Below are 14,819 nucleotides of genomic sequence, written 5' to 3'. Positions count from 1 at the left end.
GGCAAGATAGACTAGCAAACATGCCCAACCTTTTCTCACATTCGAGAAAACACTCCCAACAAGATTGCTTGCTCCAAAATCGAAGAGGCACCGCCCTCCGAATCTCGAGAGCCAGACTCCCAACATGATTACTTTCTCAAAAATCAAAGAAACACCGCTCTCTGAATCTCGAGAGCCAGACCCCTAGTAGAATTGCTTTCTCAAAAATCGAAAAGGCATCGTTCTTCGAATCTCGAGAGCCAGATCTCCGACAGGATTGCTTGTTCGAAAACTGAAGAGGCACCACTTTCCCAACTTCAAGAGCCGGATCTCCTTGGATAAAGTTTGTCTGTAATCTTTACACGCAACATCAGCTTTCCAGATACCACAGACCACTTTTTCAAAGTGCTCTGACAGAGTTAAAACATGTGAAGCTGGCAGCTCCCACTACCATGTTATGACCAAGCAGGGTAAAGGAATAGCATTACTACTTGTGGTTAGGAAGACTCCTATATATGTTGACCTTCATCCCCAACAGACAGGCAGACCTGCAAAAATGCTCAACCCTTCCTCATATCTGAGAAGGCACTCCCAAAGAAGCCTTTCGAAATATTCAGCTTTCTTTCCCCCCGATAATACCTCTGCAAACAAGCTATACTAGAGCAAGAATATCTCATATCATCAGGGTTAAAAGCAAGAGTATCCCATATCATGTTTTTTCCCTGTATTTTCCTTTGGCCTTGTTCTTACCTGCAAGACAAGAAGAAAGAGAGCAATCAGTCAACACTTGGAATCAAGCTTCCAGTCTGGAACGGACTGCCTGGAACCCCTTACTTGATTACTTACCTGGCATTGCTCTCGAGTACTCATCTTCAACATCTTATGCTTCCAGGGAAGATACCGCATCTGCCTGAGGAACATATAGGGCAAGTGAGAATGATACAAGGAAGCATGTGGAGACAAGCATAACAGCACACGTGCCGATACATCCACTACTCTGTCAAAAGCAAAAGTATCCCATATCAGCAGGGTCGAACGTACTATAGATTTGATGGACTTGTTTTGACCCTCAAATTCTTCAGTCGGCCTTATACTCTGGAGGAAACCAGAAAACCCTCCAGCCCAGTTCAAGAATAAGCATGTGGAAAGTTACTTCTTCAAAAGCAAAAGTATCCCATATCATCTATTTTCATTTTTCTTCTCTTTATCCTTCATGCTGCCTGCAAGATAGGGAGAATGTGAACAATCAGCAGGAACTCGAAATCAAAGTTCTGATATGGGACTGATTGCTTGGAGCTCTGATTGCTTACCTTGTCTGTCGCCTCTTTCAGCAGATCCCCTAGCTCGGCGACTTGGAGGACTCCTACTACATGGTTTGTATCGCGCTTGACCAAGCCTGAAACTACAAGTAAGCTTCAAGTGAAATTGATACATTACCTTGTGCATCTCCACCAGTTAAAGATACCACCCCTGGATAGAGGAAGAGTACTTCCAGAGAAGATGCCACATCTACCTACGAGACAGATAAGGCAAGTCAAGACGATACCACACTCCGGAACTTAGAAGTTTCGTGATTACGAGATCATTCTCCCACAATATTTCCTAATGTCATTTGTATTAAATCATTCACTTGTACTCACTAAAAGAGAGCTTGAACCTATGTACTTGTGTAAACCCTTCACAATTAATGAGAACTCCTCTATTTCGTGGACGTAGCCAATATGGGTGAACCACGTACATCTGGTGTTTGCTTTCCTATCTCTATCCATTTATATACTTATCCACACTAATGATCGGAGCAATCTAGCGAAGATCACAAAAAGCGACCGTTTTCGCTACCTAGGATCTATCTTGCAAGAGAACGGAGAATTAGATGGAGATCTCAACCATAGAATACAAGCTGGATGGATGAAGTGTAAGAGTGCATCCGGCGTGTTGTGTGACCGTCGTAGGTCACTGAAGCTCAAGGGAAAATTTTATAGGACGACAATAAAGCCAGCGATGTTGTATGGCACAGAATGTTGGGCGGTGAAGCATCAACACGTACACAAAATGGGTGTAGAGGAGATAAGGATGTTTCGTGGGATGTGTGGGCACACGAGAAAGGATAAGATTGTGAATGAGGACATCCGAGGTAAAGTAGGAGTAGCCGAAGTTGAAGGAAAGATGAGAGAAAATCGGTTACGGTGGTTTGGACATGTGCAAAGAAGGCCTAATGACGCTCCGGTTCGAAGATGTGACTACGGAACAGAGGTTCGGGGCCGAAGGGGTAGAGGAAGACCTAGGAAAACTTTGGAAGAGACCCTAAGAAAAGACTTAGAGTACGTGGATCTAACGGAGGACATGACACAAAACCGAGCGCAATGGCGTTCTAGGATTCATATAGCCGACCCCACTTAGTGGGAAAAGGCTTTGTTGTTGTTGTTGTTGTTGTTGTTGTTGTTGTCGTCGTCAAATTACTCTCTTCACTATTACATCCGTGCATGTATTACCACTATTAACATCAACAGGGAGTGGATACTTTGTATGCCATGGATAGGGAATGGATACATAATCCGAATCAAGTGACTAATGAATATTTTAATGGGATTTCAGAATTTTTTTTAAAGTGTAAGCAAACTTGTCAACGCTAAGGGTTATACTAAGTGCCCATGCCAAACTTGTAATAATTGTAGATTGAAGATTGAGAGAAATTCAACAAGATTTGGGTAGATATGGAATGTCATACAATTATACTATCAACGGTGATAATGTAGAAGTGGATAAGGATGATAATAATCTTCATCCACAAGAAATTCAACGACTTCATCCATTGAGAGATGATTAAAACAAGCTCAAGGAGAATTGTACCTTGGGTGTGAAGGTTTACTAATGAAAATTGTGGAGTTCATGCACAGCAAGGTAATGTTTCAAATGTCAAACACATGCTATGATTATCTCATGGCACTTTTCAAACAGAATATTGAAAAGTGCCACGAAATTTTTTGCCGAAAAACGTAATTGAACCAATCATTCAATTATCAAGCTTTTTTCAACAAATATGTGCCAAAATTTTTGCGTGTGGCATACTTTGAAAGGCTGAAAGAAGATATCGTGCCGGCTTGAACAAATATTTCCCCTGCATTCTTTGATGTAATGATTCAAGTCATGATTCACTTAGCAGATAAAGTGATACTTGATGGGTTTGTTAATTTCCGATAGATTACCCAATAGAAAGGTAGCAGTATTATTCTCCCATTCAATCTCATTGTTTCTTATGATTGTAAATTAAAATTGTAACAGTTTAATTTCTTTGTAGACTATTGGGAAGGTTTAAATGTGCGGAACAAATCACGTCCTAATGGATCTATTATAGTGGGATACCTTTGAAATGAATTCCTTATTTTTTGTGGAATGTATCTCCGTAATGTTGAAAATTCTTCCAATCGACGTGAATAAAATATTGGCGGTGTCGTTCAACAAGAGAAGCTTTCTGCATTTGCCGAAATTGCAAAACCATTTATGGGTAGTTCAAGTGTTGGATTCGCTAGCGCTGACGTGAAGATGGTTGAATGGTTTATATTCAACAATTGTGACGACGTGACACCATTCCTTGAGTAGGTGACATCCTCTATATTTACGTTGAATAGTTTTTTCCCTCTAATATTTATTTGACTTGTTATGCAAGGAACATGAGGAAATAATAAAGCATGAAAGTAGTTTAAACATGGAGCAAAGACACAAAGATAAGTATCCTTCTTGGTTTCGTGAGCATGTACGTCAAAGTTTGTAGTAATTGTAATGTGTTGCATGATTTTAAAACAATTTGTGCATTACACTATCCATTATATTACTAGATGAGGAGCTTGGGAAAAGAAAAGTTGCCTTTATATGTAATGATGATCCTCACCCTTTCCCGGATTTCGTGATGCAGCATATCAACATGATGAAGGAGCTGCATCAACGTGATGAGGGCTAGACTGAAAACGATGATACTTAAGGATATTTTTTCTATATTATAATAATGTCGAAATGAAAACATAAATTTTTTCATATTTTGTAACTAAACCGAATTGTGAACCTTTCATTAGTTTATATCATATGAATTTTTGTGTTGTTCCTACACTAATTCTTCATTCACTCCCCTTTTCAATCTCTTAAGCTTGCCTGTCAACCTGAAGGTGGTACACAAATGATGATATGCCAGGTACATAATTAATGACATGATCAATTCAATGAAACTAATTCATTATTACCAGCTTAATTTAAACAATAATAGGAAATGTCTCTTTTGTTTTCTTCAACTAAATCTGAATTTCTAAAGTATATTTTATCTAATTAAAATTGCATTGCAGGTTGCTATCGGAGTGATGATAGCCATGAAGTTTGGTCTCAGTGGAGAATGATCATTTACAAAACATCAAGTCAATTGGATCTTGTTCTTGGTATGTGCATATGTGGTGGCATTTGCATGGTCTTGGGTTCGATGGGGTGGCTGGTGTCGAGTGAGATATGCCCTCTCGAGATTCGATCAGCCGGACAAGCCATCAACGTCTCGGTGAACATGTTGTTCACATTCATCATTGATCAAGTCTTCCTCAGCATGCTTTGCCATTTAAAGTTGGAATTGTAAATAATCCAAGTACGTGGTTTTGATAGAGAGGCAATTAGGGGATTTGGGGATAATTGCTGTCCATCCCTTGTACTCAATTTTTGGGTTTTAAATCAATAAAATCACATTTTATTTTCTTGGTCAACCAAATGGGGTTTGATATTTTCTATTTTAAAGTTGAGTGTTTTACTATAGCAAATCTGCAGTCAAACCTTTGCCACTCGATTTTGCCTTTTTTACACCATTACCATCACATTTGTGTTGAGTTGGAGCGTAATTATTTAAAATTAGGAGGGTATTTTGGTCATTACAGTCAATCCCTTTGCAACATCCTGGAGACATCTAGAGATCAAATCAACATACAAAATAGTCCAACCACTAATGTGTATTGCAATTACCATATGTCAAGCACACCTATTCAAAGTTGCTCAAGCACATAATCAGCATTCAATGCATCGGCAACCTTTTCAATTGTTGTAGACGTGACAGAACAGCGCTCTATGCTCAAGCTGCAAAGAGCTACAAAGCAAAGTCCATATAAGCAGGGATTAGGGGTGGGTTCAAAAAACCGAAAACCGAAAAAAATCGAAAACCAAACCGAACCGAAACCGAAAAAACCGAACCAAATTGAAAAAACCGAACCGAACCGAACCGAATTCTTTTGGTTCAGTTCGGTTTTAGTGATCTAGAAACCGAACCAAACCGAACCGAACCAAATTAATTAAATTAATTTTTTTATTTAATTATTTGTTTTGGGTAATATTTTCTAAACCCAATTTGTAAGTTAAAATGTGCTAAACCCAATGTGTTGCCAAATTTTAAGCTCAAAATATTAAAAAACAGGCCTATAAAAACTCTAAACCCTAACCTATTATTTCTCCCTCATATAAGGTTCCGGAACCAAACCTCCTCCTGAAGTACCTAAATCTATCTCCATAGCACTGTCTGCTTCTACCCCAGATTTCTTTTCCAAATCTACTCTCATATAACATGTAACAGAATCTATAAACATTTATTTCGAGTAGATTACTTGGGTAATTTGTGATGGAAAAGAATCCAACACACACTAAATAAATTCACCCACGCATTACTTTTACTAATCAAGTGGTCAACATGAAGTTACAAGCAAACAACCCTGATCTTTGAACAACATCATACAATTTAATTTTTCTAAGTCATTTGTACGATTTAAAAAAAAAAAAATATTTCATTGTCTTTGATTCTAGTTAGAATGCTTATGTTATGATTGTGTTGGATATGTTAAAATTTAAAATTTCAATGTTTTTCATTTTTTGAAAAAAAAAAAACAAAAAACCGAAACCGAACCGAAAAAAAACCGAAAAAAAATGAACCAAACCGAAATTTCGGTTTGGTTTCGGTTTTACCAAAAAACCGAACCGATTTAAATCGAACCCACCCCTAGCAGGGATGATTTAGGGGTAGTTTGGAAGTGAGGTGCTTAAAAAAAACACCAATGAAAAAAAACTGTGAAGGTTTTAGGTGTTTGGTAAACTGAAAAAAAATGGCTTATTTTGGAAGTTGCTGTGAGAATAAGCTGAAATCAAAGGAAAAAGCTGAAGCTGCTATTTGCAGCTTTGGAAAACTGGTTTTTTTTTTTCAAAGCACACGGAGCTACAGTGCTCCTCTAATGAAAAGACTCACTATCAGACTGTTTTTTTTTTCAAAAGCACTTTTACAAAAAAGTTTACCAAATACTCTGCTGATTTATTTCACAGTCGCTTATTCTCACAGCACAGCCGCTTATTCTCACAGCAACTTTTTTTCAAAGCACAGAAATACTAAACAAGCCCTTAGTGTTACTTTGAACAAATACCTTTAAAAGAACTAGATTTACCAAGAAGCATATACGCTACCACACATCAATAAGGAGCAGGAAAAGTTTAAAAACTTGAGCTTCAAAGAAAGCACTTTACCCTTGCAATTTTCCAAGATAATGGAGAGGCAATATACACATCTATCAGTGAGAGGATTTTCAGAGATATTGAGCACTTCCAATCGAGCAAGTAGCGAAGGGCATTCATAAATCTGAAGATTCAAACACAGAAAATGGTTGGGGACTAATAATGAGTACAAAAAGGCCTTACCATTGTCCTGCTAACAGAAAATTAAATTATATAGTTCCTACTGAAATAGTCGTCATTACATATAATAAAACTGGAAAAATCCATGATCATGAAGAAGTTTCACTCTTTAACTAGTTACGGGGAAATTATTCATTTGCCATGATCCATACAAATTTCACCAAACGCATACATTCATCTTAATCAGCAAAATCCCAATTTAACAAACCCTACAAATCAATTCAATCAAACCCCAAAATCACCCAAAAATCAAACATTAGGTTTTACCTTCTTATCCGGACTGGCGGTAACAGATCAATTATATACGCAGAGATGACAAATCGTGAAGATGGGTGGTGGGGTGACTGGGTTCTGTAACTGTAAGTCTAGGATGTCGTCGAAGTTGCTGGGCCGTCGTGGTGGTCGCCAGGGCCGTCATGATGTCGGGGTGGTGGAGGGAAGGGTCCGAGACGGCGAGAGAGACTTGAGTGACAGAGTGAGAGAGTCGAAGTCGAATCGAATCAGTCAGATAGGTCGTGGACTCGTGGATGAGGAAACCTAAAACCAACGACTAAGATTGGATGGAATCCCGTCCGTCCATTGTAACTATTGTTGTCAATTAGAAGAATCTGATGGGTGAGGAAGGGGTTGTCAATTAGAAAAAATGGGAGGTTTTGATTTAAGGGTTTGTAACCATTGGCTGTGCATCTGATGAATCCTGACAAGGAGGTGCTTCTGCATCTGAAAGCGTGTGCGAGGCGATCGGACTTCATTCATGCCCTTGTGGCGAAATGTGGGTATTTGGAACATGCACATAAGATATTTGATGAAATGCCGGAGAAAAATGTTGTTTCTTGGACTGCCGTGATTTGTGGGTACATTAAAGGGTTTTTTATTGGGTGGTTCTTCTCTTTTAAAGATTTAATCTCTTCACTTATTATGGTAGAAAGGTACCTGCATTATCTAGATATCTCTATCGAGATTTGGTGTAATTGTTAAAGCTCTGTGTCAGCTTATCTGAAAGGTTCTTTATGCGAATGTACATCTCCACTGCCTGAAGGGGAATTTGAAACCCGATTGCTATGCCATGGTTTGTGTACTTTCTGCTTGTGCAAGATTAGGAGCGCTAGAATTAGGAGTTGTGTATCTTGAATAGGGAACTCTTGCATCTTGATTACTCGTACGTATGACCTGTGCAGAATTGGGTTATGGATTTTCTTTTTTTAAGGTTTGGGTTAATTTTTTGGGAAATTGATGAAATGATCACTTTACAAATACCAATTGTTGAACTGATCAATATCAAATTGACGATGTTTAGATAAAAAAACAAAGCATAGAGATCATTTACAAAAAAAGTGATGGTTTCATGGTTGTTGGTTGAGTGTTGAATTGTTTGTTGTTTTATGTTTGTTAAATGGTGTAGGATTTTGGGATGAGAATCAGTAAAACAGAGGTGAATTTGAAGAGGCTGCTTGCAGCTGCGCCTCAGCAACAGAACCAGGCAAAACTTGTTCATGTATGTTGTTATTAGAATTATAGGTTACAAAGTTTTATCCATTTGCAGGTAATTGCTTTGTGCCAACTATTTCCGGTTTCTCGGCGTGATATTTACAGTTCTAGGTTTTTTTGTTTGTTTTTTCTTTGGAGATGTGTGCCATTTATGGATGACTAAGTACCGCTACTTTGCAGTATGTTGCTACTTTACGAGAACTGGTAGAACAACTAGCTGAAGAGAGAACTCCAGAAGGCTTACCCAGGTCAGTATGTGTTTTATTTTTATTTTTATTTTTTTTGTTGAAGTATGTGTTTTATTTTCTCCCTTGATTACTTTTTTTTTAACGATTATTTGTCCAATAGTTCGATGCATGTTCCAATACGCTTCCTTTCCTTTACCTTACAAACCTTTACAGATTTTGGTAGGTGTGATGGAAATATTGATTCACATTCCAAACACTATTTTCTTGATACTGGGTACTAATGGTGGCTACACAGATCAACATTTTCATCTTCTCTATTTCTATGTGTTTTCTTGAGACTCTGCCCTACTTAAGAGTTTGCAACATTCTTAGTTTACTTATTGATATCATTATCTTCGATTTTATACCCAGAGTTTCAAAGGCTGTTTTGAGTGACTATTCAGAGAAGATTGAAGCCATTGCTTCCAAATTAGCTGCTCCACCAGTGAGTGCATATGATCTAGAAAGCATACACGTTGCCTTTTGTTGAAGTGTTGGTTTTATGTACTTTAAACCAGTTACATTGGCAAAATGTGTACTTTAATTTACAATGTTCTGTGAATTTCTATGATTCGAATCAATTTTACTAATAGTAGATTTAGTTTGAAAGCCGGGAAATTATAATGATAAGGTATGAGAAACAAAATATTGTTAGGCTGAAACAAATTTCTTGGGAGACTGGTTGACATGACAACTAAAATATTACAGGTTTTTATTTTTTTGAGCTGTGATGGATGGTTGGACAGTTTTTAGTTCTTATGCGGGGAACAATTCCTAGAGATAGTTTTTATAGCTGTCCACACCATTTCATGCTACATGTAATTTGTTGTGTCAGTTCACGGCATCTCAAGACTGAATCTGTAATATATGGATAATGTTCTATTGCTAGATATCTGACATGGTATATCAAATATTGTGAATCTGGCATCATATATGAAAGCATGAGTTTACCTGATTAACCGTTTGGCAAGCAAATATTTCTTTAGAATGTAATGTATTGTTTGTTTTTTGGTCGAAGAATGTAATGTATATATGTGCAATATATGGAGTTCCTTGCTCCTAATTGTGATTTCTTTCGCCAATTCCCAGCCTGATGTTCAAACACCCGAAGTGCCCCTTGCAAGAATTTCTGTCAAAGCAAACTCTTCTGATACAGGAGACAATCAGATTCCCCCTTCTCCAGGTTTGAGAAGGAGATTTGTGTAAGTGAATGATAGTTGGGATCACTATGGTTTCAGCTCCTTCTTAGTGATATTTTGTCTGCAATGACTTGTTTTATTTTAACTGTGTTTTCGTTAAACAGGCCTATCTCAAATACTGAAGATGGAACTCGCGAGACTGCTGGTGTTGATTCTTCAGGGCCTGTCAAACTGGATGCAGCAGCCCAAGCACACATTGAAAAGCATAGGTATATTCATAGTATCTCAATTTTTTCTATTAAACTGGAGTTATGAGACTGGATGAAATTGAAAACGGGGTTCTAGGATGTTAGTCATTAATTAACACAGCGATGTAGTTATATGTGTTTTCAGTATGAACTTTTGTTTTAGTAAAAATATAAGTTGATTTTTGCTTAAAAAAATGCATATGTACAAATAGAAATGACACGGATGCTCACTTGGGACATCTGATAAATTTAGAACGATAGTCAGGCAACTTTGGGATGTGTTCCTTCTTTCTGTACAATTTCTTGCTTTACTTTGATGGTAACAAAGACAAGACGCTACCCAAAGATAAATATTGGCCTACAGACCCCAGCCTCTCTGTTATTCAGAGTGCTTAAGGAACTAGGAGGACCATCCAAATTGTAGCAACCCTAGTCCAAGGCCAACCCATGCTTTCCTGCCATATGCAGCGATTCTAAAATCCCTCTGCATGTTTGTACACCATTGCCAACAGATGGTGGCTCGAATAACGTGACCTTGAACCAGATAACCCATCAGAGTAGATACAGTTACTGTTAGAGAGGAAATTTCCTCAATCCCAAGTCAATTGATGTCCATAAGGTAGAACACACAATTCAGCCGTTAAGACTTTCAAATGCTAATTACATTTCCTTTCCACATTATGCTTTCAATTCTTATAAACTTTTCTCTCTTGTTTACAGAAAGCTTCAAGAGGATTTGACAGACGAAATGGTTGGATTGGCTAGACAGCTCAAAGAGAGTAGTCTCATGATGAGTCACTCCCTGGAAAACACTGAAAAAGTAAGCACCCTGAGATATCTATTGCAGGATGTTGTAAAGTCTATAGAGTCAATACTTTTTGGATTTAGCTGGCTGCGGTTTGATTTGTTTAGGGCGACACTGAAGGGAAGTTTTGGTGAATATTGCTTTGGATTTAGAGGGTGTGAGATTAGGAGAAATTCTTGAAAAGGAAAATGTTAAACAAAGAAACGAATGTTGGGACTGTAATAAGTTCCTAAGAGAATGGGGCTAAAAATTAAAAAAATAAAAATAAATAAAAAAACCTGCCGAGGAATTTAAGTGGTAAGTGGTAACAGAACTGATTTAATTTTTGTTGAGAAATAGTTTACCGTAAAGGGGTTTGGGGAGGCTTGCAATATGATATCTGGTCCGGTTTTCCATGTTCATAAATTTAAAATAAAGAAGGAAGTTGAATAACACAATAAGCTTGGCAATCAGAGCTAGGAAAAGAAGGATACGCTGCTGAGTATCTTTTATTGGATCTCTGAAAAATTTGGAACACTATGTATTCTTATATATATAAGCTGTTGACTGTGCTAGTCATGATTGTAATAGAACGTACATTGTCACAAGCCAAAACCCTTTTATCATCGGAAAATGTTCCCAGCAATAATGCAACATCGTTTGTTACATAAAAATACTTTTATCTGTTTATTCTTTGGTGTGTATTAGATGTAAATGGAGTGCTGATGGAATGACAAGTATGTTGATCTCATAACTTAGTTATATGGCTTGTGTGCAGATACTTGATTCTACAGAGAAGGCTGTTGAAAGTAGCTTGGCAAGCACCCGTCACGCCACTACACGGGCAGCAGGTATATACTCAAAGGCGTCCAAGACTACTTGTTTCACATGGCTTCTGATGTTTGTCATGACATTTGTATTTACCATGGTGGTTCTTTTAATTCGCGTAACTTAAGGGTGTGTTGTGTTAGGAAGACTCATCTTTCGTCCCATAATTTCTACGTATATTTTGCATTGTTGAACAGCGACAGTCTACAAATTATGATGGATATAATTTCTCAGAGCATAGAAATGTTGTTCGATCACTAGAAATGGACGGGGAATGGATTCAAATGTTAATGATACTGCGACGCTATTTACCGAAACATTTCAAGGGACTGCACTGCAACTTTCATTGGTGCAGGTCCTGCTACTTATTGCAATTAGGCCATCTCCAACCGATGGCTGGCCAGAGGGCTCGTTTTAGCCCTCTGGCCCTCCAAGATTCTCCAAGATATTAATATTTTAATGAACAGTACAGGGCCATATTTGCCTCCGTCTCCAACCGAGGGCCAGAGGGCTAGAGGGCTCGTTTTAGCCCTGTCACAAAAAACCGTCTCCAACCGAGGGCCAAATGGCCATAGAGCCAAACATAATTTATTATTTAAAAACTACAACTTTTAGAATTTGCAAATATTGACTTCCTACTGCAACTGTATTTATCTGGCCTTAATCTTTATTTTGGGGGCTTTGTCTTCTCAAGCCACGTCTCGCACTCTCCAAGATGCATCAATGTACGGAAAATATGAGCAATGAATGGCTTGTTATGGACGTGCATGTACCGACATTAACGAGGAGGAGAAGCGTTTCAATATATTCAATACATTCAAGGAAAACGTGGAGTCTATAGAATCTTCCAATAGTGATGCAAACAAACCTTACTAAGTTGAGTGTCAATCAATTTGCAGACCTTACAAATGAAGACTTCAATGCCTCGAGAAATGGATTCATGGGGCACGATTGTTCCACAAAGACTTCTTTCAAATATGAAAAAGAATGTGCTATCTACACTTTTTTTTATTTTTTTTATTTTTTATTTTTAACTTCTTACACATTCTTATTAATTTTTATTCTTTGTTATTCTTTAATTCATCCGATTTGACGGCCGAAAATTAAAAGGGTGTGTGAGAAATAAAAAATGGTGTGTGGATACCACACCCCTTATGAAAATGCTACAACACCGCCAACTGTCGATTGGAGAAGGAAAGGAGCCGTGACACCAATCAAGGACCAAGGCCAATGTGGTAATCAATTTTATTTGTAGACAATCTAGGAACTTAACCAAATGGTTTCTTGTACTCTAAATACAAATCTATGTCCATCAAATTAACCACTATTTAATTTATACCACAAAAACAACATGATATTTAATTGTAATAAAATGCTTGCAGGATGTTGTTGGACTTTTTCAGCAGTGGCAGCCATGGACGGAATTACTAAGCTTACAATGGCACATTGATGGCTTTGTCCGAGCAAGAGTTTGTTGATTGTGACACAAGCGGTGTGGAACAAGGCTGTGAGCGTGGTTCTAACCCTATTATTTTGGAGGTGGATTGTCTGTGCTCCCATTTCCATACTCTTCCCACCCTCTTCTGTTTGTGTGGTCACGGTTAAGCAACGTCAACATTTTATATTGATTTTTTTTATAAAAATAATAAAATAAAAAGTAATAGGAATATAAAATGTTGATGTGGCTTAACCGTGACCACACAAAATAGGAGGGGATGAGAAGAGTATGAAAATGGGAGGGCAGACAATCCACCTCCTATTATTTTATCATATGTATGAACGAAAAGTCGTCGGTTGAATACTTGTGTGTATCCTATCAAGATTTGTGGAGCGAAGATTACTTTATACATGCAAAGAATTTCTGAAATGTTCTATAAATGAGATCGATTAACTTTTTTACACATACATCGTATTATTAGTACTCACACGAGCTTTATAACTTATCTGGGTTTTCTTTTCCCGGTACACCATTTCCATGGTGTAGATGGCGTTTTTGCAGTTTGACATGTTTTGATAGCTACGAGGTGTCTTTAGCAATAGTGATGGAGATTGAGCGCTTGGAGTGACAAGGTTCACCTTCTACCTCAAGGGCACTTTACAGACTTGTGTGTTGTATATAAGTGGAAGAGACCCCACCAGTATGTAAATCATATATTAACTGTTATGTTGTATGTTGGACTAAATATGTTTATATTTAAATATTTAATACATTTATGTTTTGCTTTATTACCAATATTATATACATAACAACAATTGATTTTGGCTTTATCAATTAGATAAGGAGTTTTATTTTTTTTTATTTTTTTTGAAATAAAGTACGATATTCATTGAACAACTTAGAATACGCACAAACTGAGGATAATGTGCATAGTGGGCCTCGATAAAAACATTGTCGGGGATTTCAACTCGATCGAAGGAAAAGAGCATCCCGCACATCAATAAACCTATCCTCAAATGAATAATAGATAAGAAATTACAATCCCTCCTTAATGAGAATATCTTGAATCAAATTCGAAGGCTCCTCAAACCACAAAACCTCCTGAACACAATTGATCCCTATCCGAGCAAGTCGATGCGCTGCCGAATTACCTTCCCGCTGGATCGCTAGGAAGAATCCCAAATCATTTATTATGGGACTGAACTTTGAACAATCATCCCCTCGACCCTTCATGATTGCCAACACCAAACTAGCATCTCCTTCATAATTAAACTTTACCTCCTCCGTAGATAGGCTTTCAACCAACATAACCGCCCGTTGGGCTGCAATAAACTCAGCGTGCAGAGCAGTTCTTGGTCTCTCAACTGGACCTGCCGCAGTAGCAATAAATTTCCCCAAATGGTTACGAACCACCACCCCGAAACCTCCCCGGTTCCCTCTTTGACTCCAAGCTCCATCAAAGTTATACTTAACCTAATCCTCCATTGGTCTCTTCCATTTTTGGACCACTCGAAGAAACTTCTTAGCTGGTGCCTTATGCCATTTTTGAAACTCCTGCATCCAACCTTCGATGCGAAGCACAATCTCATGTGGTGGTAGAGATGTGTCGTTCCATAGTACCTCATACCTATGCTTCCACAGAGCCCAAATCAACATTAGACCCCGAAGTAGAAACCTGAATCTGTATATTGGCTAACCACTGCATAAGGGACACCCTTTGACCGGTATCCACTGTAGTGCTCAAGCTTTGAAACCACACCGCTCTTGCCACATTATGATCTCTCAAAACATGTTCCGTTGATTCATCTTGACCCCCACAAACTACACAAGCCTCCTCATTCGTCACTCTCCGCTTGCAAAGATTCAACCGTGTAGGCAAAGAATCCAAAGATGCACGCCAAACACAAATCTTCACTTTCCCAGGAACATAAGTGCTCCACAGTTTCTTCCATAGCTTCTCCCCCATAGAACTAGAAGAAGAGGAAGACCCAGCAG

General features: G+C 38.1%; 1 protein-coding gene and 1 long non-coding RNA gene across 7 annotated transcripts; one reads left to right on the top strand and one right to left on the bottom strand.

The window, feature by feature from the left end:
• Positions 1 to 4,825: 4,825 nt before the first annotated feature.
• LOC108172660 (uncharacterized) lies at positions 4,826 to 7,242 on the bottom strand. Its single transcript, XR_001789212.3, has 3 exons — positions 6,940 to 7,242; positions 6,505 to 6,616; positions 4,826 to 5,089 (listed from the first exon to the last, which is right to left on the bottom strand). It is a non-coding gene; the product is annotated as an uncharacterized lncRNA (long non-coding RNA).
• On the top strand, positions 6,811 to 11,703 carry LOC103428810 (uncharacterized). Of its 6 annotated transcripts, XM_029106893.2 has the most exons (10): positions 6,811 to 7,444; positions 7,676 to 7,741; positions 8,075 to 8,167; positions 8,341 to 8,408; positions 8,760 to 8,832; positions 9,477 to 9,589; positions 9,691 to 9,795; positions 10,495 to 10,594; positions 11,337 to 11,409; positions 11,584 to 11,703. In XM_029106893.2, the coding sequence occupies exons 1-10, from the start codon at positions 7,427 to 7,429 to the stop codon at positions 11,601 to 11,603; spliced, it is 729 nt and encodes a 242-aa protein (XP_028962726.2). In that variant the 5' UTR covers positions 6,811 to 7,426; the 3' UTR covers positions 11,604 to 11,703. The 6 variants fall into 6 exon arrangements, with proteins under 6 accessions (XP_028962726.2, XP_028962723.2, XP_028962725.2 ...); XM_029106890.2 differs by having other exon boundaries at positions 11,337 to 11,624; XM_070826730.1 differs by having other exon boundaries at positions 7,283 to 7,444; positions 7,676 to 7,831; positions 11,337 to 11,624.
• Positions 11,704 to 14,819: the final 3,116 nt, after the last annotated feature.

Source organism: Malus domestica, chromosome 08, assembly GCF_042453785.1.
Source record: "Malus domestica chromosome 08, GDT2T_hap1".
NCBI classification, from domain to species: Eukaryota; Viridiplantae; Streptophyta; class Magnoliopsida; order Rosales; family Rosaceae; genus Malus; species Malus domestica.
This window is presented reverse-complemented; position numbering and strand designations above follow the sequence as displayed.